The 26,293-nt window shown below is 26.9% G+C and overlaps 1 protein-coding gene and 3 non-coding genes across 4 annotated transcripts in view; 2 read left to right on the forward strand and 2 right to left on the reverse strand.

The window, feature by feature from the left end:
• The first annotated feature begins 5,520 nt into the window (after nt 1-5,520).
• Trnay-gua lies at nt 5,521-5,613 on the forward strand. The gene is made up of 2 exons: nt 5,521-5,557; nt 5,578-5,613. It is a non-coding gene; the product is annotated as a tRNA-Tyr (tRNA).
• A 2,376-nt stretch (nt 5,614-7,989) lies between these two features.
• Nucleotides 7,990-26,293, reverse strand: part of LOC117177877 (TBC1 domain family member 23) — a 156,814-nt gene continuing 138,510 nt past the window's right edge. The window contains exon 9 of the mRNA XM_033368922.1: nt 7,990-8,063. Coding sequence (XP_033224813.1) covers nt 8,060-8,063 — 4 coding nt within the window. The 3' untranslated portion in view covers nt 7,990-8,059. The remainder of the gene's footprint in view (nt 8,064-26,293) is intronic.
• Nucleotides 9,127-9,219, forward strand: Trnay-gua. Its single transcript has 2 exons — nt 9,127-9,163; nt 9,184-9,219. It is a non-coding gene; the product is annotated as a tRNA-Tyr (tRNA).
• Nucleotides 22,518-22,610, reverse strand: Trnay-gua. The gene is made up of 2 exons: nt 22,574-22,610; nt 22,518-22,553 (listed from the first exon to the last, which is right to left on the reverse strand). It is a non-coding gene; the product is annotated as a tRNA-Tyr (tRNA).

The raw sequence follows: 26,293 nt of genomic DNA on the forward strand, positions 1-26,293 counted from the left end.
ACCATAAATTAAAAAATTTTGGGAAAATTTGTTTTTATCGTTTCTCCAATCGAAAATTTATGAATTTGTTGCAAAAATATCGCATGCAACAGGTGCTCGCCTCCAACTCACATTTAACTAGCCCACAACTCCCCTTGGACTCGCCTCTGGCTTGTACAGTTAACTTCACACTCGTGTGAAACTGCCTGCTTTCCGGACTTGTAGAAAAATATACCTAGTTGCTAAATCGGGAGAATCGAAACGTAAACAGTCAGGATCGTCTGAGTCGTTTTCAGTAGAAATTCACAATATTGCGCAATCTCCGCATGTGAGTATCCGCGCACTGCGTCTTTCAGCTTTAACACATTTTTTATTCAGACAGCCGTGTAGTGCATATTGATAAGTTTTTAAACATTGTCCTATTGTAATGCATCATTCATAAATTAATTTATGTATTTTCCAAGAAGTAGTATTCCTTTAACGAATTATTTAATATTTTGACTAATTAAATTAGTAATTTTCTACTATTACTTAGCGGATTACTTTCCCCTAATTGAATTAGTAAAATTTCACCAGTAAATTAGTGAAGTATGACTATTATATTTACCAATAGGATCAGGGAAAACTGCCAGGATAAAGAAGAGAGTACCAAATACAATTTTCATTTTCATGAAATAAATTAAAATTAGATTAGTTTAGATAAGAAAATCCTCTTGGAAAGAGTTTCGATGAGAGAGTAACTAATTAAAATTCTTCAAAAGGTTTTAGTTATATACTACTTGTTGTCGCATACCTGAATTATTTGTATTTCATTATTCTGTTTGATTATTCTTTTACTGCTTTAATAGGAATTCAGTTAAAACTGGTTTTAACCAATGTTTTAATAAAAAAAGAAAAAGTATATCTTTAAAATAAGTACTTGAATTTAAAACAATACCATGAATTTTTAATCGAGAAGACTAAACTTCTAGCCTAAAAGATGACTTTCTAACAAAACACATGCATTTTCAACAAATAAAGTCAATTTTCAACAAAATACAGTCAAATATGGATTTAGTGACGGTTTTGAGGGTGGCGATGAGCATAAATCCAGAGTTGCGGAATCGTTTTTCCTGTCTCCTGGTTCGCTCTCTGTTTTGTCACGCTTGAGTGAACACGGAATAAACCCCCGCAGCTCCTGTCACCCTCTCCTGTGGCGCTGCGTCAATTCACGGAAACACTAAATCCAGATTCGATTATAGTTGAATTTTCTACAAAAGTATCTTATTTTTAATCCAGAAAGTTTTTTAATCCAGAAAGGTACATTTTAAACAAAACAGGTGAATTTTCAATCAAATCAGTTAAATATTCACCAAATTGTAACAATTTTTATAGCGTAGATTAACTTTGAACTAAGTTTTCAACCAAAAACATTAATTTTTTACTTAATTTTTAACAAAATACATGAATTTTTAAACAAAATACACGAACCTTACAACGAAATAGTACTGTTTAACCAAAAATATGGATTTTGAAGCAAGAGTTTTGATTTTTTATTTTAAAAAAAATTTCATCAGCAAATAAAGGTTTAATTTTCAGTTTAAAAAATTAATTTTTATTTTGTTTAAATATGAATTTTCATCACAATACTCAACTTTTCAACTAAAATCCAAATTTTCCACTCGAAAAATGAACGTTCAACAAAGCAGTTCACTTTTAGCCAAATAATTTATCTTTGAACTAAAAAAAATTTGCAGCTAAAAGTAAAATTGTTAAATTTTTACAAAAAAAAATTATAGTCTAACAACAAAAGCAAATTTTCAACAGCATAGTTAAATTCTCAACTGAAGAAAAGAATTTTCTACCAAAATAGTTCAATTTTCAAAGAAAATTATGAATTTTAACGAAGAAGATTGATTTTCTACTAGAAAAAACGAATTACACCCATTTTTAACTGAAAAAGATTATTTTTAACCAAAAATGAAGTTGTTATATTTCCATTCATGATAATAAATTTAAATAAATTTTCAACTATTTGGATTACTTACGTAAATTACTCCGAATTATTTGGATTGCAATTGCATTATCCTGAATTATAGGGCAATTGCTTTAAATTATAATTGGATTAATTTTATTACCTGAATTACTCCAAATTATCTGAAGTAAATGGATTACAATGGATTTCAAGTGGATTACTCTGATGATGATAATCATAATAAGTGTATTTCTCTGGATTATAAGTGGATTACTAGTATTACCTGAATTACTCTGAATAATTTGGATTACCCAGAATTGCAATGAATTACTCTACTATAGAACTTGATGATGCTAGATTACAAGTGTACTGTTCTGGATTACGAGTGGATCACTGTAGATTACAAGTAAATTATTCCGCTATAGAACTTGATTACTTCAAATTACAAGTGTATTACTCGGGATCACAAGTAGATCACTCTCGATTACAAGTGGATCACTCCAAATTAGCTGGATTGCCCTGGATTGAGACGAATTTCAAGTCGATCAATATGTTTCACAATTGGATTACTCTACTATAGAAATTAATTATTCTAGATTGCAAGTGTACTTTTCTGAATTACAAGTGGATCACTCTGGATTAAAAGTAAAATTCTTTGCTATAGAATCTTATTAATGTAAATTACAAGTGTATTGCTCTGGATTACAACTGGATAAATCTTGCTTCCAAGTGGATTACTCCGACATAGAAGTGGATCACTCTAGATTACAAGTTATTGTTCTAGATGAGGAATGGATTACTCTAGGTTGCAAATAGTTTACTTAACTATAGAAATTAATTACTCTCGGTTACAAGTGTATTGCTCTGCATTGCAAATGGATTACTCCTCTATACAACTAGATGACTCTAGATCACAAGTTTATTGTTCTGGATTACAAGTGGATCACTCTAGGTTACAAGTAGATTATTCCGCTATAGAACTTTATTACTCTAGATTACTAATGTATTGCTCTAAATTAAGAAGAGACAAACATAGGTTACAAGTGGATTACTGTGTTATTAAACTTGTTCACTCTAACTTTTAAGTATATTGCTCTGAATTACAAACTGGATTACTATATTGCAATTAGATTATTCTATTATAAAAATGTATGGCTCTGGATTACAGTCGTGTTGCTCTGGATTACAAGTGGATTACTCTAGGTGGCAGGTTGACTACTCCGTTATAGAACTTTATTACTCCAGGTTACAAGTATATTGTTCATGAAGACAAGTGGATCACTATGTATTACTATGTATTAATAGAGTCTGACTATAGATTACAAGTGAATTACTGCAGAATACAAGTGGGTTACTCCGCTATTGAACTTAATGACTCTAGATTACAACTGTCTTACTCTGGATTACAAGTGGATTATTTTACTATACAAATTTATTACTCTAGATTACAAGTGTATTGCTCTTGATTGCGATTGGATTACTCCGATATAGAACTAGAAGACTCTAGATTAAAAGTGTATTGTTCTATATTACGAGTGGGTGAATGTAGATTACAAGTGTCTTCATCAGCTATAGAAATTGGTTACTCTAGATTACAAGTATATTGTTCTTTTTTACAAGTGTATCACTCTACTATAGAACTAGATGATTCTAGATTACAAGTGTATTGCTCTGGATTAAGGATGAATTACTGCGCTATTGAACTTGAGTACTCGAGATTACACGTGCATTGCTCTGAATTACATGTAAATTACTTCGCTATAGAACTAGATGACTCTAGATAACAAGTTCATTGCTCTGGATTACAAGTGAATTACTCTATATTACAAGCGGATTACTCCGCTATAGAACTAGATGACACTAGATTATAACTGTATTGTTTATGATTAATAGTGGCTCACTTTGGATTAAAAGTAGACTGCTTCGTTATAGCATCTTATCTGTCTAGATTACAAGTGTATTGTTCTGGATTACAAAGGGATGACTTTAGATTGCAAGAGCATTGTTCTGGATAAAGAGTGGATAACTCTAGGTTACAAGTAGATAACTGCGCTATGGAACTTGCTTACTGAATATTACAAGGGAATTTCTCTGAATTACAAGTGGATTACTTTGCTATAGAGCTAGCTGACTCTAAATCACAAATGTATTGTTTTGGATTACAAATGGGTCTCTCTAGGTTACAAGTGGATTACTGCGCTATAGAATTGTATTACTCTAGATTACAAATGTATTGTTCATGATTACAAGTGGATCACTCTGAATTAAAATTTGATAAATCTAGCTCTAATTGGATTACTCCGCTATTGAACTTGATTATTCTAGATCAAAAGTGTATTGTTCACGAATACAAGTTGATCACTCTGGGTTACAAGTGGTTTAGTTAGCTATAGAACATAATTAGTCTGGATTCCAAGTGTATTTCTCTGACTTACAAGAAGGTACTCTGCTAAGAAACTAGATTTTTCTAAATGACAAGTATATTGTTCTGGATTACAAGTGTATTGCTCTAAATTACAAGTCGATTACTCTGCTTTAGAACTAGAAGTCTCTAGATGACAATTATATTGTTCTGTATTACAAGTAAATGACTCTAGATTACGAGCGTATTGTTCTGGATTGCAAGTGGTTCACTCTAGGCTACAAGGGGATTAAATTGCTATAGAACTTAATAAATTACTATTTATTACGAGTAAATCAATTTAAATTGCAAGAGAATTACTCCTCTATAGAACTTGATAACTCTAGATTACAATTGTATTGTCCCGGATTACAAGTGGATCACTCTAGATTGAAAGTGTATTATTCTGGATTACGAGTGGGTCATTCTAGGTTACAAGAGTATTGATTCCATATAGAACTTGGTTACTATGGATTACAAGTGAATTACTCTAGATTACAAGTGTATTATTCCACTACAAAACTGCATAACTCTAGATTACAAGTGTATTATTCCACTACAGAACTGCATAACTCTAGATTACAAGTGTATTACTCAACTGTAAAACATGATTACTTTGGATTACGCTGGAATACAAGTGAATTACTCCGGATTGAAAAGGGAGTATCTCCAAATAATTTGAAAATCACTTTACATATGTAGTTTGAATCACTGATTAGGAATGTAATACTAAATATAGGCTTAAATTTATTTTTTACGGTTGAAATTTGATCAAACTAAAAATTTAACTTTTTCCATTTATTTCAGTAAATGATAAAAAATTTCGGAACAAGCTTTAAATCAATGTTTTACATTATTCAAGAAAGTATTTTTGTCTCTTCTTGGATTCAAACAAATTTGGGAAATGTAAGCTTGAAGATTCAAATAAACAGAATTTCCAGTGTGTTCTTGAAACACGCCAATATAAAAGAATTTGATTATAATTCTATTAAATTATTTTAATTAATAATTTAGTCATTTATAAGAAAATCCAATAATTAAGCAATGGTTGATTCACTTGAGTCTCAAACGTTGCGATCGAGATAGGAATGGGAATTGAAGCAAGTAAAAGGACGTTGTAAAAAAACGGGTCATTGTTGTTCAGAATTTTAATGCAGTTCAGAAAAAGTAAAATCAATAATAACAGCCTTCGATAGCTCAGTTGGTAGAGCGGTGGACTGTAGTTGGAATTTAAAATGTGGACATCCATAGGTCGCTGGTTCAAATCCGGCTCGAAGGAAAATATTTGTTTTTTTCTTTTTAAAATTAAATAAAAACTATTTTTTGTGTAAGTTAGTGAGCATTTCAATAGGTTTAAAAACTGTTGATCTGATTAGAATCGATTATCGAGACATCGAGATATCGTCATCGAGAAATATCGATTCTTCTCTATTTTAATATTAATATTTTTTTCTTTTATAAATTAGATAAAAAGCTATTTTTTTCATAATTTAGTCAGTTTCGCAATAGGTTCAAAACAATTTTTGACAGTCTGATATGCTGATTAGCATCCCTGCTGAAACATGATTTTCTTTTTCTTTAACATTTAGAATAAAATTCTCAAGAGATCTGTGTAAACATATTTTTAAATTTTGCCTCTTCTATACTTTTATTTTTATCTCTATTTTAATGAAAATGGTGAAGAGAATTAAAATTTTTCATTTTTCACTACCTTAAAAGAAAATTTCTGAATCCCGAATTCTTACGATTTAATACAGGTTTCATAATAAATTTTATTTAAATTTCATTCATTTCTACACAAATACAAAACATTTATCTTTAGATTTTAATGCAAAGCCTAAGAAAAGTACTTATATGAAAACATAACAAATATTTTAAGTACTTTTTTATTAATTATTCTAAAAAAATTTCTTAACATCGGATAATTATATATGTTGATTTTTGTAATGTAAGGTTAAGTGAAAGCAAAATAGATTTTTAGTTTTTAATAAAAAAGAAAATTGCAAAAAGGTCTAAAAAAATTGCAAAAATTTGCTACAAAACTACAGGAAAAAAATTTTTAATTGGAAAAAATTCGGCCTGAGACCAACTGTTTTTGTACTAAAATTTAATTATTTTTAATTGAAAATCCTACTGTTATATTTTCATTTCAGGCTTTCTCTCTTTCAATTAAAAATCATGAGAAATATGAGTCTATATTTTAAATTACAATTTTGAAAAATATTGAAAGATAATGATGTGAATGACAATAAAGTCATGTATTTATATTGAAAATTCTTTCTTGGTTTAAAATAATTATTTTGTTGAAAATTTATCTGTCTTCTAAAAAATTTGTCTGTTTGGCTCGAGAATTTAACCATTTAATTAAAAGTGTCACTATTTTGTTGGAAACTTTTTTTGAACTGAAAGTTCAACCATGTCTTTGAAAATTGGTCTCTTGCGGTTCAAAATTAATTTTTTGTGGAAAATTAACCGTCTTTGTTTGAAATATTCTATTTTTGGTTGAAAATGTATCCTTTTTTGTTAAAAGTTCAACTAGTTAAAAATTCCTTTTTCTTGTTGTCGAAAATTCTACTCTTTAAACTGTTGAAAATTCATCTTTGTTTGGTTAAATTTAGCTTTTTTTCAATAAAAATTCAAATATTTTTTGCTTAAAATATCAACTATTATATCTTTTGTTAAAAATTCATCTTTTTTGTTGAAAGTTTAATTATTTGGTTTTAAGTTAAGTTCCAAACTTACTTTTTACCCAGAAAAAAAAAACAAAAAATGTCTACAAAATAGGATAATTTCCAACAAAGAATTGAGTTTTAAACCTAAATGGATTAAATTTTAATGATTCACTTACATTTTCAAATAAAGAGGATGCAATTTTAGTGAAAAGGGACCAATTTTCCAACCAAAAAGACAAGTTTTCAGCAAAATATTTTTATTTCCAACCAATGAAGGTCAATTTTTAACAAAGTTGTTTAACTTTCAATCAAACAGTTAAATTTTCTTGATGGAAAAAGATTAAATTTTGAGAAAAAGAGATATATTTTCAAACCAAAACCACAGTTTAAGACTAGACTTTTCAACCGAAAAAAAATAAAGTGAAACGAAAAATTATTGTATGTTTCTATTAATTCATCTTTTTGTTTATCTATTTATTAATTCATGAATTCGTAATTATTAAATTTACCATTAATACTAATGTTTCTAGTTACAAGTAATATTATTAGATAAATAACAAGTCATACTGTTACAATTATGAATAAAGTAAAATTAAATTATCTTAGATTTAATGTACTAGGTAACCACTATATTGCGTTGTCAAACATGTTTTTTTTATTTAAAAAATCGGGTTTATATTTATTTGTTAGCGTTTGTCAGACCCGAAAATACTTACATACGTAAGAAATGCTTTTGAAGAAGTACCTGTCTCTGTAAGACAACATAGAAAAAATCTCTGACTAAGCCCCCCCCCCCCAAACTGGAAAGATTTGAAGACTGGGTTTCTCCACACACGTACCGTTGATCGCAGCTTAGTTAACAATTTCTGGTGAGACAGCCTATTCCGACATTTCTTGTGGAGCAGCTTTTTCAACAATTTCTGGCGAAACAGCTTATTGAGAAATTTCTGGTGAAACACGATTTTACACAACTGAAAAAAGATTTTGGTCGGGTACTTTCCTGGTAGACCTCGTGCACTTCCACGCTTAATTATAGGTGCCCAAAAATATGTATTATCTGGAATGATTCACATTAAGTAGGATGAGAGTGGGATGTAATGCATTCTACGAAACAATAGTAAATGTAGGAAATCAATGGTTTTATTAACTACTGAATTAGTTTAAAAAATCATAGTTTTTAGAGTACAAAAAAAATTAATTGGCAGATTAGAAAAATTAATTAAAAAGCAGCCTAAAAGGAGAACCAAAAAAAAAAGGAATTTTAATAAAAATAGTTGAATTTTCATCCAATTAGGTGAATCTTCGTCCAAAACAGATATATTTCAAAACCAACAAGAGGAATTATAATAAATTTTAGTTGATAGTGTCTAAATGGTCTTAAATTGATATATTAAAAAAAAAATTTTTATTTGTGAAAAAAATTCTTCTCTAGCTCCGCTGGGATTCGAATCCAGGTACTATTGATTAAAGACAATGTCAAGACAAACAAATACCATAAATAAAAATTACTAATGAAGACCTAGTCAACACCGAATTATAAAAAGAACTAAATTAAAACAAAAAGGGAAATTGTCGAGAAAAAAGTTGAATTTTAAAGCAAAAACAATTTTTCATTTTAAAGAAAAAAAATATATCTAAAAAGGTTGATTTTTAAGTAAATTAAAAAGGAATTTTCTACAGAACAGTTGATTTTTCAACCCGAAAATATAGATTTTTAACAAAAAACTTCTTTTGTATCAAAATTTTTAAATATTGAAGCCAAAAATACAAATTTGGCACAAAAGCGTTACATTTCTAACCAAACATGTAAATCTATCAACAAAATAATTTAATTTCAACCCATGAAGACGAATTTTCGAATAAAAAATTAATTGACAACCAAAGCAATAATTTTTTAAGTTAAACGTTGAAACTTAGAAAAAAGTTTTTAACCAACTATTTCATTTTTTAACAAAAAAGACAAAAATAGACGAAAATGAAAAATAAAAAAATATTTTTAAAAATTCGACACAAATGTTTAATTTTCAATCAAATAGCATTAGAAATACCTTGAAAAACATTTTTTTTGTAATTGTTAAGAATTTTAATGCAATTTATAAAAACAAAATCAATGACAACAGCCTTCGATAGCTCAGTTGGTAGAGCGGTGGACTGTAGTTGGAATTTAAAAAGTGGACATCCATAGGTCGCTGGTTCAAATCCGGCTCGAAGGAAAATATTTGTTTTTTTTCTTTGTAAAATTAAATAAAAACTATTTTTCGTGTAAGTTAGTGAGCATTTCAATAGGTTTAAAAACTGTTGATCTGATTAGAATCGATTATCGAGACATCCAGATATCGTCATCGAGAAATATCGATTCTTCTCTATTTTAATTTTCTAAATACCATAAATAAATGCTATAGCCCACACTGCAGAAATTTAATGTTTTAAAAGGTGAATGCACAAAAGAAAAAACTTTTTTTCATTTGTGACTTGAATTGTTGTGAACAATTTGTAATAAAAAAAAAATTAGGAATTGTTTGCCTGAAAAATATATATTTCTATATTAAAATTACACCCTTTTATTGATTATGTGATATTTAATAATGGAAATTTGCCATTAGATATGCTTAATAATTTTAAAAACACATGCACAGTTTCGGCGAAATAAAAAAACTAGTTCCAAAATGTCTTAAGAATGAAATTTTTAATAGACTTTGTATTTTTTTTTAAAGAAAAATTCACACTAAAATTAGAAAAATATTTGTGTAAGCAGATCTTTAAATTTGGCCTATTTCAATTTTTTATTTTGCTGGGAATAACGAAAAAAATATAGATTTTTTTTTCTTTTTTAACTATCTTAAAAAAAGTTTTCTACACTGCGCTTTGTTGGGATTGAGTTTTTCAAATTGCAAAAAAATTTGTACCATGACATAAAAAAGCTCTTCAACGATTTCATAAAATTCTCAATCAGAAAATTCAATTATTTTTGGTTAAAAATGATCTCTTTGGTTAAAAAATAAACTATTTTGTTAAAATAATTTTATGTTAGTTTTTTTCTACATGGCCTAATATCTATGTTTTAAAAATATTGATTATTAACTTTATAAGCTGTGAAAAAACATATCTATCCCCGCTGAGATCTGAACACAGGTCTTTCAGTTTAGATCCCAGCAGATATAGAGGCATTCTCTTCACAGCTTATAAATTTAATAATCAATATTTTAAAAATATTGATTTAGACCATGTAGACCAAAAACATTAACTTCAAATTATTTAACAAAATTTATCTGGTCAAAACCATAACATCCAAAATATCAAATATTTTTTTTGAAAATTCCCCTTTTTGGCTTCAAAATTCAAACAATTGCCTTTTTATTGAATCTAAATCTTTTTTGTTTTGAAATTCGACCATTTTCTTAAAAAATTAACTTTTTATGTTGCAATCTTAACCATTTGGTTCAAAAATCTACTCCCTTTTTATAAAATTTAAAAACATTTTTAAAAACTCAGATATGTCAAAAAAGTATCTTATTAATTTAAAAAAAAATTATTTTACAGTTTTACTTGGAAAGAATTTAGAAATAATTAATAAATTTTCGGAAATCTTTCAGTCTTAAAATTATTTCAATATATTGAAGTATTCCCAAATATCTTTCACACTTTCTCGAATTATTCTTAAATTGTCATTATATCTTTCTGGGTCGTTTTTCAGATTGTTGGAAATCTTTGTTATTGTTTTTCATCTATTTAAATATTTACCAGAAATTAATTTTTCAACTTTGAAACATTTCAAAATCTTTTAAAAACTTCCAAATATTTTTTTAATGATTCGAGCTTTTCGTAAACATTTTAACAAAATTTTCAAAATGAGAAAAATTGCCTTAAAATCTTCCAGATTTTCTTCTGAACATTTTGCAAATATTTTGAGGAAATATTTAAATATTCTCTTCAAATCGATTTTTTAAAATTAAAATTAATCCAAATTGTTCTTCTTAAATTTTTTGTTTTGTATCTTGAAAAATCTACGTCTTGTTCCAAATTTTGTAAGACCTTTTTATAATTAAATTATTTTTGTATCATTTAAAAACTTTTAAATATCTTGTAAGCTTATCCTAATATTTACCTTGTAATCTCGCAACGTTGATTAAAAAAGTTTGCGTCGCAATTTTTTACATTATTTTTCGAAATCTTAAATTTTGAAATGTTTTAAAAGATTTTCTTTAAATTATTTTTGAAAATTAGAAAATCAATTTAAATTTTCGCCTTAAACGCAACAACAACTTTAAAATCTTTAAAAAAAATTTACAATGAGTATGTTCTCTTTTATCAATAATGTTTAGAAACAATCCGAAATAAATTTTATTAAGGGGTTATAAATGGAATCCTTTTGCAATTTTTCAAACATTTGGTTTCAGAAAATTAAAAAAATTAAAACATCCGCAAAAATTCATATTCAAGCAGTATGCAACCAATCAGGTATTACACAATGAGTGCGAAATTTTGGAGGACATCGTTTCATCAATTTTATTTGATAGTATTATCTATATTCTGTAACTGCTATCACCTTTCAAAGTCACGGGTGATTTTTGATAGGTCACCCGGTTATTGCTCTTAGAAAAATGCTTAAATCCAACAAATTATAAATTATAAATCCTATTCCTTATATATCTATGCCAATATTTCTCTATCTTTCAATCTAAATTTTCGTCTATCTTTTTTAATCTCCTCTTCTCTTTCCTATCATATCCTACATCTTCCAACTTTTACCTTTTTCTATCCCTTTGCTAATCTAAATTTACATCGATCTTGTACAATCTCCTGTTTCTATCTCTCGCTCTCCTGCATTCATTCATGTCAATCTTTTTCTATCCCTGCCAATCTAAATTCCTGTCTACCTTTTTCAATCCCCTCTTCCTTATCACACCCTATCCTTTATCTATATACCTTAACATTTTTCTATCTCTCTGTCAAACTAAATTCGTGTCTATCTTTTTCTATCCCTTTCTCAATTTAAATTTACGTTAAGTTGTATTTCTGGTACATGGTCAATGTTTAATTATTTTTAAAATAAACTCTTAAAGTTTTCGATGAATTCCCGATTTTTTAGCGATATACAATGATAAAAGTACTTAATTGCCAAAGATCGAGAAATAGATAGAGAAAGATTAAACATTTATTTTGAACAGTTTGACTTAAGTTAAAAAAAGGTAAGAGTTGTCGGTTACGAAAGATAGAGAAAGAGATTGCAAAATATTAAAATTCGTAATAGATAGACTAAGGGATAGGAAGCGATAAGAGTCTTCAGTTGCGAAAGCTAGATATAGAAATAGAAAATTATTGAGACTGGGTATAGGAAAAGAAAACGTTTTAGGGATAGAAAAGATTGACATGAATTTATATTGACAAAGAGATTGAAATAGATAGACGTTGATATATATAGGACACGATGAGATAGAAAAAAGGATAATCAAACAGATAGAATGTATAGGAAAGGATTGACATCAATTGATAGGATGGAATAGAGAAGAGGGAATGGAAAAATATAGGCGTTAACTTTCATTAAAAAATAGATAAAAAGAGATAAACATCCATAGATGTAGGTTTCGAAGAGATAGAAAAGAGATTTAAAAAGATAGAAAGAAATTAGATTGATAAAGAGGTAGAACAATATTGACGTAGCTATATAAATGAAAGTATAAGATGAAAAAAGGGGGATGAAAAAAGAGAAGGGGTTATTCTAGAAATAAGAAAAGATTGACATAAATAGATAAAGAATAAAATGAGATAGAGAAGAGGATATGAAAGAAGATAGACAGGGATTTAGATTACCAGAGATAGAAAGAGATTGACATGAATTAATAAGGGATAGAATGAGATAGTAAAAGGTGTGTTAAAAAAGATAAACGTGCATTAAAAATGAAAACAAATATAAGAAGATAAACTTTGATCGATATATGATACGATGAGATAGAGAAGAGGATATTAAAACAGATAGACGTTGATAGAGATGTAATATACAATGATATAGAGCAGAATTGATTCATAATTATAGATGGAAATTTAGATTTACAAGTAGAGAGAAAAATAATGAAGTGGATAGGTAAAGAGTAGGACGAGATAGAAAAGAGGGTGTTAAAATAGATAGACTTGAATTCAGATTAAAAATAAGCAGAAAAAGATAAACGTTGGTAAATGTATGAGACTTATGTTGAGAATAAAAATTAGATAGAAAAAGATAGACATTGAGGGATGTAGGATACAATGACAGAGAAGATGAGATTAAAAATGATGGATTGGAATTAAGATTGAGAAAGAGATAGACATAGATAAACGTTGGTACATGTAGGGCAAGATGAGGTAGAGAAAAGGATATTAAAAAGATACACGTGAATTCAGATTGCCAAAGAAATAGAAATAGACTTCAATAGATGTAGGACACGATGAGACAGAGGAAAGGGTATTAAAAAGATAGATAGGAAGTTAGATTCATAGAGATAGAAGAAGAGTGACATGAATAGAAAGGATTGGGTAGAGAAGAGGAAATGAGAAAATATAGAAATAAATTTAGATTAAGAAATAGGTAAAAAATATAGACCTTGGTAAATGTAGCATACTATAGGATAGAGAAGAGGAGATTAAGAAGGTAGGAATTCAGATAGATAAAGAGATAGAAGTAGATAGACGTTGATCGATGTAGGATACGATGAGATAGAAAAGAAAATATTCAAAAAGTTACACAGGAATTTGTATTAACAGAGATAGACAAAAATTGGCATGAATAGATAAAGGATGGAAAGAGATAGAAAAGAGGAAACTAAAAACAATAGACGTAAATGTAGATTGACAAAGAGATAAAAATAGATATACTTTTATAGGTGTAGGATACGATCTGATGAAGAAGAGATAAAAATGGCAGCCGGGAATTAAGACTAACAGAGATAGAAAAAGATTTGCATGAATAAATAAAGGATAGGATGAGATAGAGAAAAGGGGATGGGAAAACATAGAGGTGAATTTCGAATAAAAAATCTGCCAGATTAAAGGAATGGAAAAATATAGACGTATATTGAGAATTCAAAAATAGATAGAGAAAGATAGAATAGACGTAGGATACAATGACATAGGGAAGAGAAGATTAAAAAGGATAGGTAGAAATTTAGATTAACAGAGCAATAGAAAAATATTGACTTTGATAGATAAAGGATAGGATGAGCCAGAGAAGAGGCTTTTGGCAAGGGGTGGAAAGAGATAGACGCGAATTTAGATTGAAAAACATATAGAAAATATATACGTTGATAAATTAAGAATACGATGACTTAGAGAAAAGAAAATTGAAAGAGTTTAATGTGGGCAGATAGAGGAATAAGATAAAATTGAAGAGAGGAGAATTAGAAAGATGGACCGGAATTTTAGGTTGACAGAAAAAGATTGACATAAATAGACAAAGGATAAAATGAGATAAAGAAGAGGGTATTAAAAAAGATAGACGCGAAGTTAGGTTTCAAAAACAGACAAACAAAGATAGACATTGATATATGTAAGATGCGATCAGATAGAGAAGAAAATATTTAAAAAGATACATAGAAATTTAGATTAACTGTGAGATAGAAAAATATTGATGTGGATAGATAAATGATAGGATGAAATAAAAAAGAGGTTATTAAGAAAGGTAGACGTGAATTTAGATTGAAAAATAGGTAAAGTATAGGATGAGATAAAGAAGGTAAAAGGTGACAAATTTATAATAAGATGTGATATAGAACAGGAGATTGGGAGTAATAAATTGAAATTTAGATGAATCAAAAGATAGTAACATATTAGCGTGGATAGATAGCGAATAGGATGATATAGAGAATAAGGTATAAGAAACGATAGAGGTGTATTTAGATTTAAAATAGGTAGAAAACGATAGACGTTAATAGATGTAGGATACGATGTGATAAGGAAAAAAAGATTAAGAAAGATAGACGGAAATTTAAATTTCAGAAAGATAAAATATGATTGACATGAACAGATAAAGGATAGGATGAGATAAAGAAGAGGGCATTGAAAAAAATTAACTTTGATAGATTTAGGATACGATGGGATGTATCAAATGGGATTAATAAAGATAGATAGGAATTTAAATTGATAGACAGATACAAAAATATTGACATTGATAGGTGTGTGTAACGATAAGTTAGAGGACAGGGTATTGAAAAAGATAGACGTGGAGTTAGATTATAAAATATATAAAAACAGAAAGACGTTGATAGATATAGGATACAATGAGATATAAGAATCCTGTCTTGAATTTTTGATTTACAATAAAGATAGTTTAGAATTTAGATTGACAGAGTATTAGCAAAACCTTGACGTGGACAGATGAGGAATAGGATGAGATGAAAAAGAGGGAATTGGGCGGAAATATAGAATAACTTATTGAAAAAGACAAATGTGAATTTACGAATAACATATTGAAAAACATAGCTGTGAATTTAGTTTAGCAAAGAGATAGAAGATAAAAGTTGAAAGATGTATAATGTGATGAGATAAGGAAGAGGATATTGAAAAGGATAGTCTTGAATTTAAATTTCCAGAGAAATAGAAAAAGATAAGCGTTACTACATGTGTGATAGGATGTGATAGGGTAGAGGAAAATGAAAAAGATAGCCGGAAATTCTGATTGACAGTGAAATAGAAGATATTAATGCACACAGATAAAAATAAGATCATATAGAGAAGGTGAAATTTAAAAAGATAGACTGGGATTTAGATTGAGACAGAGATTGTAAAAAATTGACGTAAACTGATGAAGAATAGGATGCGATAGAGTGGATGAGATTGAAAAAGATAAATGTGAATTTAGTTTATCAAAGGGATAGAAAAAGATGAAAGCTGACCGTGGTCGGATGCGTTGAGACAAAGAAGGATATAATGGCAAATATAGTCTTGAATTTAAATTAACGAAGAAATAGAAAAAGATGGACATTGATAGATGTATAATACAATGTGATAGGGATAGGGAAATTGAAAAAGGTACACGAAAATGTATATTGACTATGAAATAGAAAAAGGTTGATGTGGATAGATGAAGTGAATTTAGATTGATTCAAAAAAATTGTAAAAGATTGACGTAGATTGATGAAGGATGGGATGAGATAAAGAAGAGTGGATTAGAAGAAATATATGTGAATTTAGATTAGCAAAGATATAGAAATAGATAGCAGCTGAAAGTTGTCGGGTGCGATCAAACAAAACAGAAGATATTGGCAAAGATAGTCTTGAATTTAAATTGGCAAATAAATAAAAAAGGCGTTGATAGATATATGATACGATGTGATAGGAAAGAGAAAATTGCAGATAATAGACTGAAATTCAGATAGAATATGAAATAGAAAAGGATTGATGTGGATAGATAAAGAATATGATAAGATAAAGAAGGTGGGATTGAAAAAGCTAAATGTGAATTTAGTTTATCAAAGGGATAAAAAAAGATGAAAGTTGACCGTGGTCGAGTGCGATCAAACAAAACAGAAGATATTGGCAAAGAAATAAAAAAAAACATGTTGATAGATGTATGATACGATATGATATTGAAGATGTAATTGAAAAAGAAGGACTGAAATTTAGATTGAATATGGAATAGAAAAAAATTGATGTGGACAGATAAAGAATAGGGTAAGATAGAGACGGTGGAATTGAAAAAGATAGACTTGAATTTAGATTGAGACAGAGATTGTAAAAGATTGACGTAGATTGATAAAGAATAGGATGACACAGAGAAGAACGGATTAGAAAATATAGATCTGAATTTATATTAGCAAAGAGACGGAAAAAGATAAAAGTTGACAGTTTTTGGATGCGATGAAACAAAGAAGAAGATATTGGCAAAGATAGTCTGGGATTTAAATTGACAAAGAGATAAAAAAATAGACGTTGATAGATGTATGATGCGATATGATAGGAAATTGAAAAAGATAGACTGACATTCAGATTGACTATGAAATAGAAAAAGATTGAGAAGGATATATAAAGAATAGGATGATAGAGAAGATGTTATTGAAAAAGATATATATGAATTTAGATTAACAAAGTTATAGAATGAAATACATTTTCTCCATCTCCTTTTATAACCAAGATTTAAAAGTATTCAAAAAGATAGGAGCTCTATCTTTTCACTTCCATCAGGGGCATCCCGTAAAAAAGATAAACTTTATTAAAGCATTCGAAAGAACAATTAAATCAGATTTTTGGTTAATTCATTCCTAGTGTAGGTACTATAAAACGACAAAATTTTCTATTGATGTGAATTTTATATTTTAATTTAAAAACAGGATCTTGGGTAAAAATACTGATTACGAGACTGATAGTAGTAATGGTGATTCACAAGCATCTCGCAACTTGCTCCCGGGAGAAGAGCTTCGTGAATCGTGGCGAGCACGAGGCTTGCATTGTAGGTGATGTTTCTTCTTTCTTTTCCTTATTTTTCTTTTTTCTCTTTTGTCCCTTTCTCTCTTTTTCCACCTTATCCACCGCGGACCTTTTCCTCTTTTCCGAGTCTTTTTCCTCTTTTCGTACTGTTCTCACAGCGAAAAGCACGGTGCCCATAAATCCTTTGGGAAAGTTCTCCGGCGCTACCAGCATTTGCATCGGAGAACATCCGGGCGATCCTACCCAGGCATAAATCACCAGCGATTCCCGAAGACGAGACATTTCTTTCCTTAATCGGGGAATTCAATTATCCGGCATTCTCAAATACCCATGTCGAATAAGTCTAGTCCCAAAGGTCGAAATTCAGACTTTACATCCGCTGGAATTACGATTGCACTCTGATTTCTTCTCTTCATGGACATTTTTTTGTGTAATGCAGAAATCTCTGGTGAAACATATTTCAACAGAGATTTCTGAATAAGCTGCGATAAATGATTAGATGTGTTATCGTAGTGCATGAACCAAGTCACCAATTTTCGGCTGTTTCTTATCCATATGACAACAAATAATTTCTTAGCCCAAAAGACAAATTTTTACTAAAATAAATGAATTCTCTACCAAATAGATGAATTTATAACTAGAAAGTATAAATTTTCAGCCAAAACTGAAACAATTAAATTTGGAGATGAGAGAAATTAATTTATGAACCAAAAAAATACCAAGTTTGCAACAAAAAAATTAAATTTTTAACTCGAAAAGTGAATCCTTAAACAAAAAATCAAAAAAGTAGTTCAGCTTCCCACTAAATAGTTTAATTTTCAATAAAAATATCAATTTTCACCCAAATAATTAAATGTTCAATGAAAATGAAAAATAAAATAAATAACATAAAAATACACATGTTTCTCCACTGAGAATAATTGTATACCAAAAGACATGAATTCGTCATCAAATATATCACTGTTCCACAAAAATTTTCAATTTTGAGGAGAAAAAAGAGAATTAGTTACAAAACAGTTCAATTTCTAACACCAAAATTCAATTTTCTGACAAAGTTAATTTTCAATCCAAATAGAAGAATTTTTTACAAAAAAGTGGAATTTTGAACGCAAAATTTTATAAAAAAAAGAAACTTAACAATAAAAAAATATCACTTTTCTGCCATAAAAGACGAATTTTCAATCCGAAAGGGCAAACTTTCAACTAAACATTTGAATTTTTCGCCTAAGAATAGGACTTTTCAAGAAAAAAGCTTATTTTGAAATAAATAGTTTAATTTTTTACCAATCGGTGGAATTTTCTATCCATAAAGAAAAATTTTTCAGATGACACTTCAATTTTTAACCCGAAAATATTTTGCAAGAAGTTCATTTTGAACTAAACAGTTGCATTTTTATATTTAAATAAATTTTGAATCAAATAAATAAATTTTCTACGAGAAAATAGAATTTTCAACTCGAAATTATCAATTTTCAAAAAACGTATTTTTTTACGAAAAAAATTTATTTTCTATCCAATAGATGTATTCTGAATACAAATAGATCATCTGTAAACCAAATAGTTGAATTTTCAAATTTTTAAGCTAAAAAAGATCGATTTTTAAACAAAAATGCATCAGTTAAATTGTTATTACGAACAAATTTATTAGAATTTTTCAGTCAACAAGAAGAGTTTTCGACAAAGCAGTTGAATCTTCAACTTAAAAATATCAATTTTTAGTAAAAAAATTCATATTCAACCAAGCAGTTGAATTTTCAAAATAAAAAATATAATTTTCAACTAAAAATATAAATGGTCAACGAAAAATGTAATAGTTGATATTTCAACCAACAAATATTAAAACCTAGAATAATTGATTCTCAATAAAAATACGAATTTTTAACCAAATATTTGAATTTTCAAGTAAAAAAATGTTAAAAATAATTGAATAGTTACATTTTTAAAATCAGCAAAATTTCTAACAATACAGGTTATTAAAATGCTGATATGCATCATCCTGTGAAATAGGAGAAAACGGAAACAAGCTGTTCTGGCTCAGGTGGCGTGTTTTCGTGAACGCTCCATTCGTGAATAATTGCGTTCCCGGTTCAAATCCGGGCCAATGCAGATTTTTTTTTCACTTTTCCAAAAATGATTTCACCAATATAATCGACAAAATTCAGCATAAGAAATTTACTGATTAACCTGGTCAACCAATCTTTATTGGTAGTAAGACTTATTTTTTTAAATAATGAAAAAATAATTAATTCTTCAATGAATAATTTCGTGAAGAGTGTAAGTAAGCAATCAAAAAACTCACTAGAATACACATATATTAATTAGTCTTTATCTTAATAAATTATGGACGTCCAAATTGTCCTTCTAAGGTTTTTACGGTAATTGTTATGATTGATCTTATCTAATTTTAAAGCTTTTAAAATTTGCGCGGCTATGCAATAAAACAGTTCTAACAAAAAATATAAAAATAGACTCTATTTATCATTCAGTGACAAAATTATTTGAATTTCTCGAGGTAAAATATGATTTGATGTGTAAAATAATTTTGAATGCAAAATAATAAATTATTAATAACTCTTTATTTTTTATATTCATTTGCTGTTTTCATTAAAGATATATACATATAATTTTCCTTCGAATCTGTAAAAAATTTGAAATGATTTTCTTAAATTACAGATATATGTCAAATCAAAAAATGTCTTCTTTTTATAATAATGATGAAAAAAATTACAACAAAGTGCTTGAATCCATAATTCAAAAAAGTAATTTTCAAACAGTTATATTTTTAACCAAACACCATTAAATATTTTTCAAAAGAGATGAATTTCCTACAAAAACGTTGCATTTTTGTCCCAAATATATAATTTCTAAACAAAAAAGTTAATTTTCAAACAAATAATTGAACTTTTAACAAAAAAATTGAATTTTAAACAAATAAATATTCGGTTTAGAAGAACAGTTTTGTACCAAAAATACCAATTTTCAACTAAAACGATGAATCTTCAACCAAAAAGAAATTTTATGCAGTCGTATTTTTAATAAAAAAACGTTAAATATTTTCCCAAGTAGACAAGTATGAATTCTTAAAAAAATGTCATACTTGAAATTTCAAACCAAAAATATATATTTTTTAAATAAAAGATTTTATCCAAAAAAGACAAATTTTCAAAAAAAGTACCTAAATTAAAAAAAGCGTAATTTTTAACCAGTTGTATTTTTAGCCAAAAAATTGAGTATTTTCAAAAGAGACGAATTTTCTACAAAAAAAAGTTTGTTTTTAACTCGATAATATAAATTTCCCACACAAAAATTAATTTTCAGCCAAATAATTGAATTTTCTGTCAAAGAGATTAATTTTTTACCAAAAACTAAGAAATAAAATGATAATCAGTTGTAACCACATGGTCGAATTTTTAGTGAAAAAACAATAATTTTTAACAAAAAAAATATTTTATTTTCAACGAAGTAATTAAATTTGCAAGCCAGAAAACAAGTTTGTTCGAATACAGTTCAATTTTCAACCCAATTTTTTTCAAAAAAGATAAATTCTCAATAAAAAATGTAATAATTGTACATTAAAAAATGATTTTCAACAAAAAAAATAAATTCCTAAACGAAAAGTTAAAAAATTAATTTGCAATGACAAAAAAATGATTTTTTAACAAAATAATCAAATTTAAAAAAAAAATATGAATTTTCAACTAAAATGATTAATCCTCGAACCGAAATGACGAATTTTAAATTAATAAATATTTTGCAGTGAAAAACCAGAGACAAATGTGATCACAATTTCTTAAGTTTCAAGCCAAGATACTCATTTTTTGTAAAAAAATCAATTTTAAACTTTCGACCGTACAGTTGCATTTTTAACCAAAAAGGAGAACATTTTAAAGCAAGAAGAATAGATTTATACCAAAAACAACTTTTAACTATAAAAGATTAATTTTGAATAAAAAATGTTAATTTAAATTTCCAATTAAAAAAATTAACTTTGAATAAAAAAACAAACAAACAAATCTTTCAACAAAATATTTAAATTTCAACCAAAGAGATGAACCTCCTACACAAAAATATTTTTTAAATTAATTTAATTAAAAAAGATCAATTTTCATCCAAAGAGAGGAATTTTTAACTAAAATAATTAATCCTTTACTGCAAAATAGTTCAATTTTCAGTTTAAAAAAAAATTAATTTTCAACAACAAAGAGGAATTTTCAACCAAAGGGATGAATTTTTAAGTAAATCTGTGAATCTTCTACAAAAGACGATTGTTTCAGAAAGTAGTTTAACCTTCAATCAATTGGTTCATTTTTTTGGCAAAAATGATGAATTTTAAATAAATAATGTAATAGTAAATATCAATATATTGATACATTTTTTTATCTTTTTTATATTCTTAAAACTTTAGGACTGTAAAACGTTTCTACATGTCTTTTATTTAATTTCTAACAAAATTTTACTCCAAATCTCGTTTTCTGTGTACGTCATTTGTTCAAAAGAAAATGTCGGTAAGGTAGGAATCGGATATGTTTTACGTGCCTTTTGGGGCATGTCACACATATTCAATCCCTACCTTACCACCATTTTTTACTGTACAAATTTGACATGAAATGATATATTGTGCTTAAAATTTAGAAAAATATTGGTTTAAATTTACAACAACAAAATTTTGGAAAAACTTTTTTTTTTGTAAATATAAAATTTATTGCAAAATTTTTTTAATTAATTAGTCCCTTTCTTTGATTTTCCCAAAGTTTTAGCTCGATATCTAATTTCGTGTGGAATTGGTAAAGTTGAAAAAAACCGGTAAGATAGGAATCCGATAAGTCTGACATGCCCGTGATGATATTTTTTAAACACTGTAGCTACACGTAATTACTGCACTTTCCTGATGACCTTCCTATTTTTTGACTTACTACTAATTGTGTGAATAAAAATTAAATTACACAATTTTTCATCACTGTTTATTATAAATTATTTAAAAAAAAATCTAATAATATTAAATCAATAATATTCACTCTTCACATTTATTAAGTAATATAATTCGGAAAAAATTGCCAATTTCTATTCTTGAATGTTTTGTCCAATTTAAAAATTTTTTTAAATCAAAAAAATATTTTCCTTCGAGCCGGATTTGAACCAGCGACCTATGGATGTCTACTTTCTCAATTCCAACTACAGTCCACCGCTCTACCAACTGAGCTATCGAAGGCTCTTGGAATTTATTTCAAATTTTCCGAGTAGGATCGAAAGCATAAATAATTATTGGCCTGTTCTTTCACTGATCTTAATACACATTCCTTTCTCGAGAATAAAGTATAAAACTGTACATTGATGAATTTATTCAAGATTATTATTATTATTGAATGTTAATTAATTATTTATTTAATTATTTGTTATATTTTACGGTCTATCGGCCGTCAGTAGTACCAATTTTTATTTTTTGATCATAGATCTTTTTTAATGGCCAGACTAAAAAGTTTGATGCATTTTTTTCTTAATTATTAATTGTTTAGGCAATTTTTATTTGTTTAAACAATTTTTTTTTCATTTTCTCGCGAATTATCAGTATTAACACAACGAAATAAACTATCTAAGCAATCTGAAAAATCTGTACGGTCGATTTCATTTGTTATTAATTGTTTAAACAATTTTGTATAATTTAAACCTAATTTTCGACTGCAGTAAGGCAGAAAAATTAACTTTTTTGCAAATTTCTGATCATAATTCGTAGGGTCCAGTTATTTCTGTTTTTTTTACCACCTACCGAAAATTTTTTAAATAATTTCCATTTGCTTAAACATTTTTTTTTGATCAAATATCAAAAATTCACCATTTCTTTAAGTAACATGAACTAATTGGTTTAAATCCAAAATCAACACGATCGATTTATTTTATTGTCAATTGTTTAAATAATTTTAAAATGTTTTAATGTGACTCTTGACTGGAATAATGCGAAAAAGTGTAATTTATTGCAAATTTTTTTGAAAAAAATTTTATTTGCTGTTTTTACACAAAATTTTTACTTTTCCAAAAAAAATTCAAATGTTGCTTTTTTGCTGCAAATTCCTATCTAGATTTTTCTCTTTGAATTAAAAATCATAATTAGCATAATTATTATGAGGTATGTATCACGGTTTAAATTGGAATGTGCTGATCATTCAAAATTATATTTATCCAAATGAAAATAATCTCTACATATCTACATTTTTTACTGAAAAGGAGATTTTAAATTAATGTGAAAATACTTTCAATTTTGAATTTTAATTTAAGAAAATTGTAACTTAAAATGCATAAACCTAATAATAATCAATTGCTAATAAAAAATAAAACTATTTAAGAATCAGATTATTTTTTTCAAATCTTGCATGTAGAATTATATTTAGATAAAAAAAAGATTACTGACAATTTTTAATAACTTTGGAAAGCTTGAGATTTTTTAGTAGGCATACATTTTTCAAAGGCTTACAGTTATATTGTATATTAAATTTTATGGATAAGATACACATAACTCGAACCCGGCGATCATAAAATTTATCAAAATAGCAGCTTTTGTGCTTTATCATTTTAAAACTTTTAATTGCTCCAAATATTTTTTGAAATTATTTAAATTTTTCCCTGAAATTGCTGAAAAATACTGCGAAATATAAAAAATTGTTTCAAAATCTTAAAAGTTATTTTTTGGAAATATTTTAAATATTTTTTCACGTTTAAATATATTTTCAAATATCCTTTTAAAATTAATTTTTCAAAATAAAATATCATTCAAAATCTTTTCCAGAAATCTTCAGATTTTGTTATTCATTTTCGTGATATATTTCAAAATCCTTAAAAAGCACCAAAAATGTACTTTGAAATTTTCAAAGATCTGCAACTGGTTTTAAATTTGCAATTGTTTTTAGGAAATATCTGTATAGTTTAAAAAAATATTTAGAAGTTTCGAAAAAATCTCGAATACAATACAAACTATTTTTCAACTATAATTGATCGAAATTTTTGTTTTGAATTAAAAATTATTTTTTAGTTCAAATTATAATTTGCTTAATTTTTTGTTTATTCGGGTAAAAATTTTTTTTGGGTGTTAATTTAACAAGTTAGTTGAAAGTTTGTTTCTTTTTAATTTATCTCTTCTGGTATAAATTCCATGTTTTTTTATTAATATTGGCAATGTTTAATATAAAATGAAAATATATTTTAACTGTGGCTTCAACTATTTTGTTGAAAAATTTCCTTATTGGAAGAATGAAATATTTTTAATTTAAAATTATTAATAATGATAAAACTGATTTTACATTTAAAATTAAAATCTTTTTCGGCAGAAGTATAAACTAATACAGTTTTTGTAGCAAAGCCAGTTTTATTTGACCAAAATCCAACAACTTGGTTAAAATTTGAACAACTTTTTAAAAATTAATTTTTTTCTGATTAAAAATTCATCGTTTGAGCGGAAAATTCATTTTTCCGGGTTGAAAATTTAACTGTTTCGTAGAAAATTTCATCTCTTTAGCTGAAAAATTTAAAAATTTGGATAAAAATTTACTTTATTGTTTAAAATGAATATTTTTTGTTGAAAATTAAAATATTTTTTAAAAATAAAACTATTTTTATGAAAATTGAACTATTTTTTTTTGTAAACATCAACTTTTTGGTTGAAAAATTATATTTTTGGGTTGAAAATTTAACAATTTTGTTGATAATTCACCTCTTTCTCTCCAAAGTTCTATAAATTTGTTGAAAATTGATGTATTTTTTTAAGATTCATCATTTAAAAGATTTAAGTCTGCTGCTAGTGCCCTGATTATTTAAAAATCATCCTATTTTTCACTTTTTTTAATAAAGAATTTTTAGCTACGTTACATGTTTTGGTTTTTTATTTTTAAACAAGCAGTTGCATTTTGAAACAAAAGTTATTAATTTTCTAGCAAAGCAAATGACTTTACAGATAAAAAATTAATAAATTATTCGAGTTTTTAAACTAAAAAAGACGCGTATTTAAACCAAAATGCAATAGTTTAATTTTTGTTAAAAAAATTAATTTTCAGCAACAAAAAAAAACTTCTGCAAAATCGTTGAATTTTCGACTACATTGTTCAATTTTTTCTACAAACAAATAAGTTTTCTACAAAACAGTTAAATTGCCAACTAAACTATTGAATTTTGAATAAATTTTTATTCAAAAGAAAGTTTCAACAAAGCCGAATTTTGAACCTAAAAAGATGAGGTTTTAACGAAAAATATAATAGTTAATATTACATATAAAAAATATATTTTTTAATGATAAATCAAAAGCAATTTTATGTTCAACCTAAAAGTTGCATTTTTCGTAAAAACGAAATTGACCGAGCTGTTCAATTTTCAACCGAGAAGATTAATTTTCTGTTTAATTAATTTGATATTTTAATTTATAACAAAATACATCAATAATTCTCTAAATAGTTGAAAATTTGATTTAATAAAGATAAATTTTTTACCGAAAATAAAATAATTAGATTTGAGACAATTGAAATGCATTTTTAACTGAAATTGTGAATCTTTTGATAGAAAGCAATTCAATTTTAATAAAGTAGTTCATCTTTCTACTAAATATTCTAACTTTCTACCAAATTATTAAAAATTTTTTTGTTAGTGATTCACAGGAAATTGTTAATAAAAAATCATTTATTTCAAATTATATTTACAATATTTGAACAGTAATAGACTATTTAATAGACAATATATTTCAATTTAAAAATGAACTTAAAATTTTGAATAATTTAGTATAGACATAGATAGATATATTTTAATTCTAAAGTTAGGTTATCAATTTTTATCATTCTTCAAAAATATTGTCTTTGCTCTTTTTTATTTTAGCTAGATACTTTGAAATACAAAAATTTTCTATTAATTTTAGTTGTA

This window comes from Belonocnema kinseyi, chromosome 8 (genome assembly GCF_010883055.1).
Source record: "Belonocnema kinseyi isolate 2016_QV_RU_SX_M_011 chromosome 8, B_treatae_v1, whole genome shotgun sequence".
Lineage (NCBI taxonomy): Eukaryota > Metazoa > Arthropoda > Insecta > Hymenoptera > Cynipidae > Belonocnema > Belonocnema kinseyi.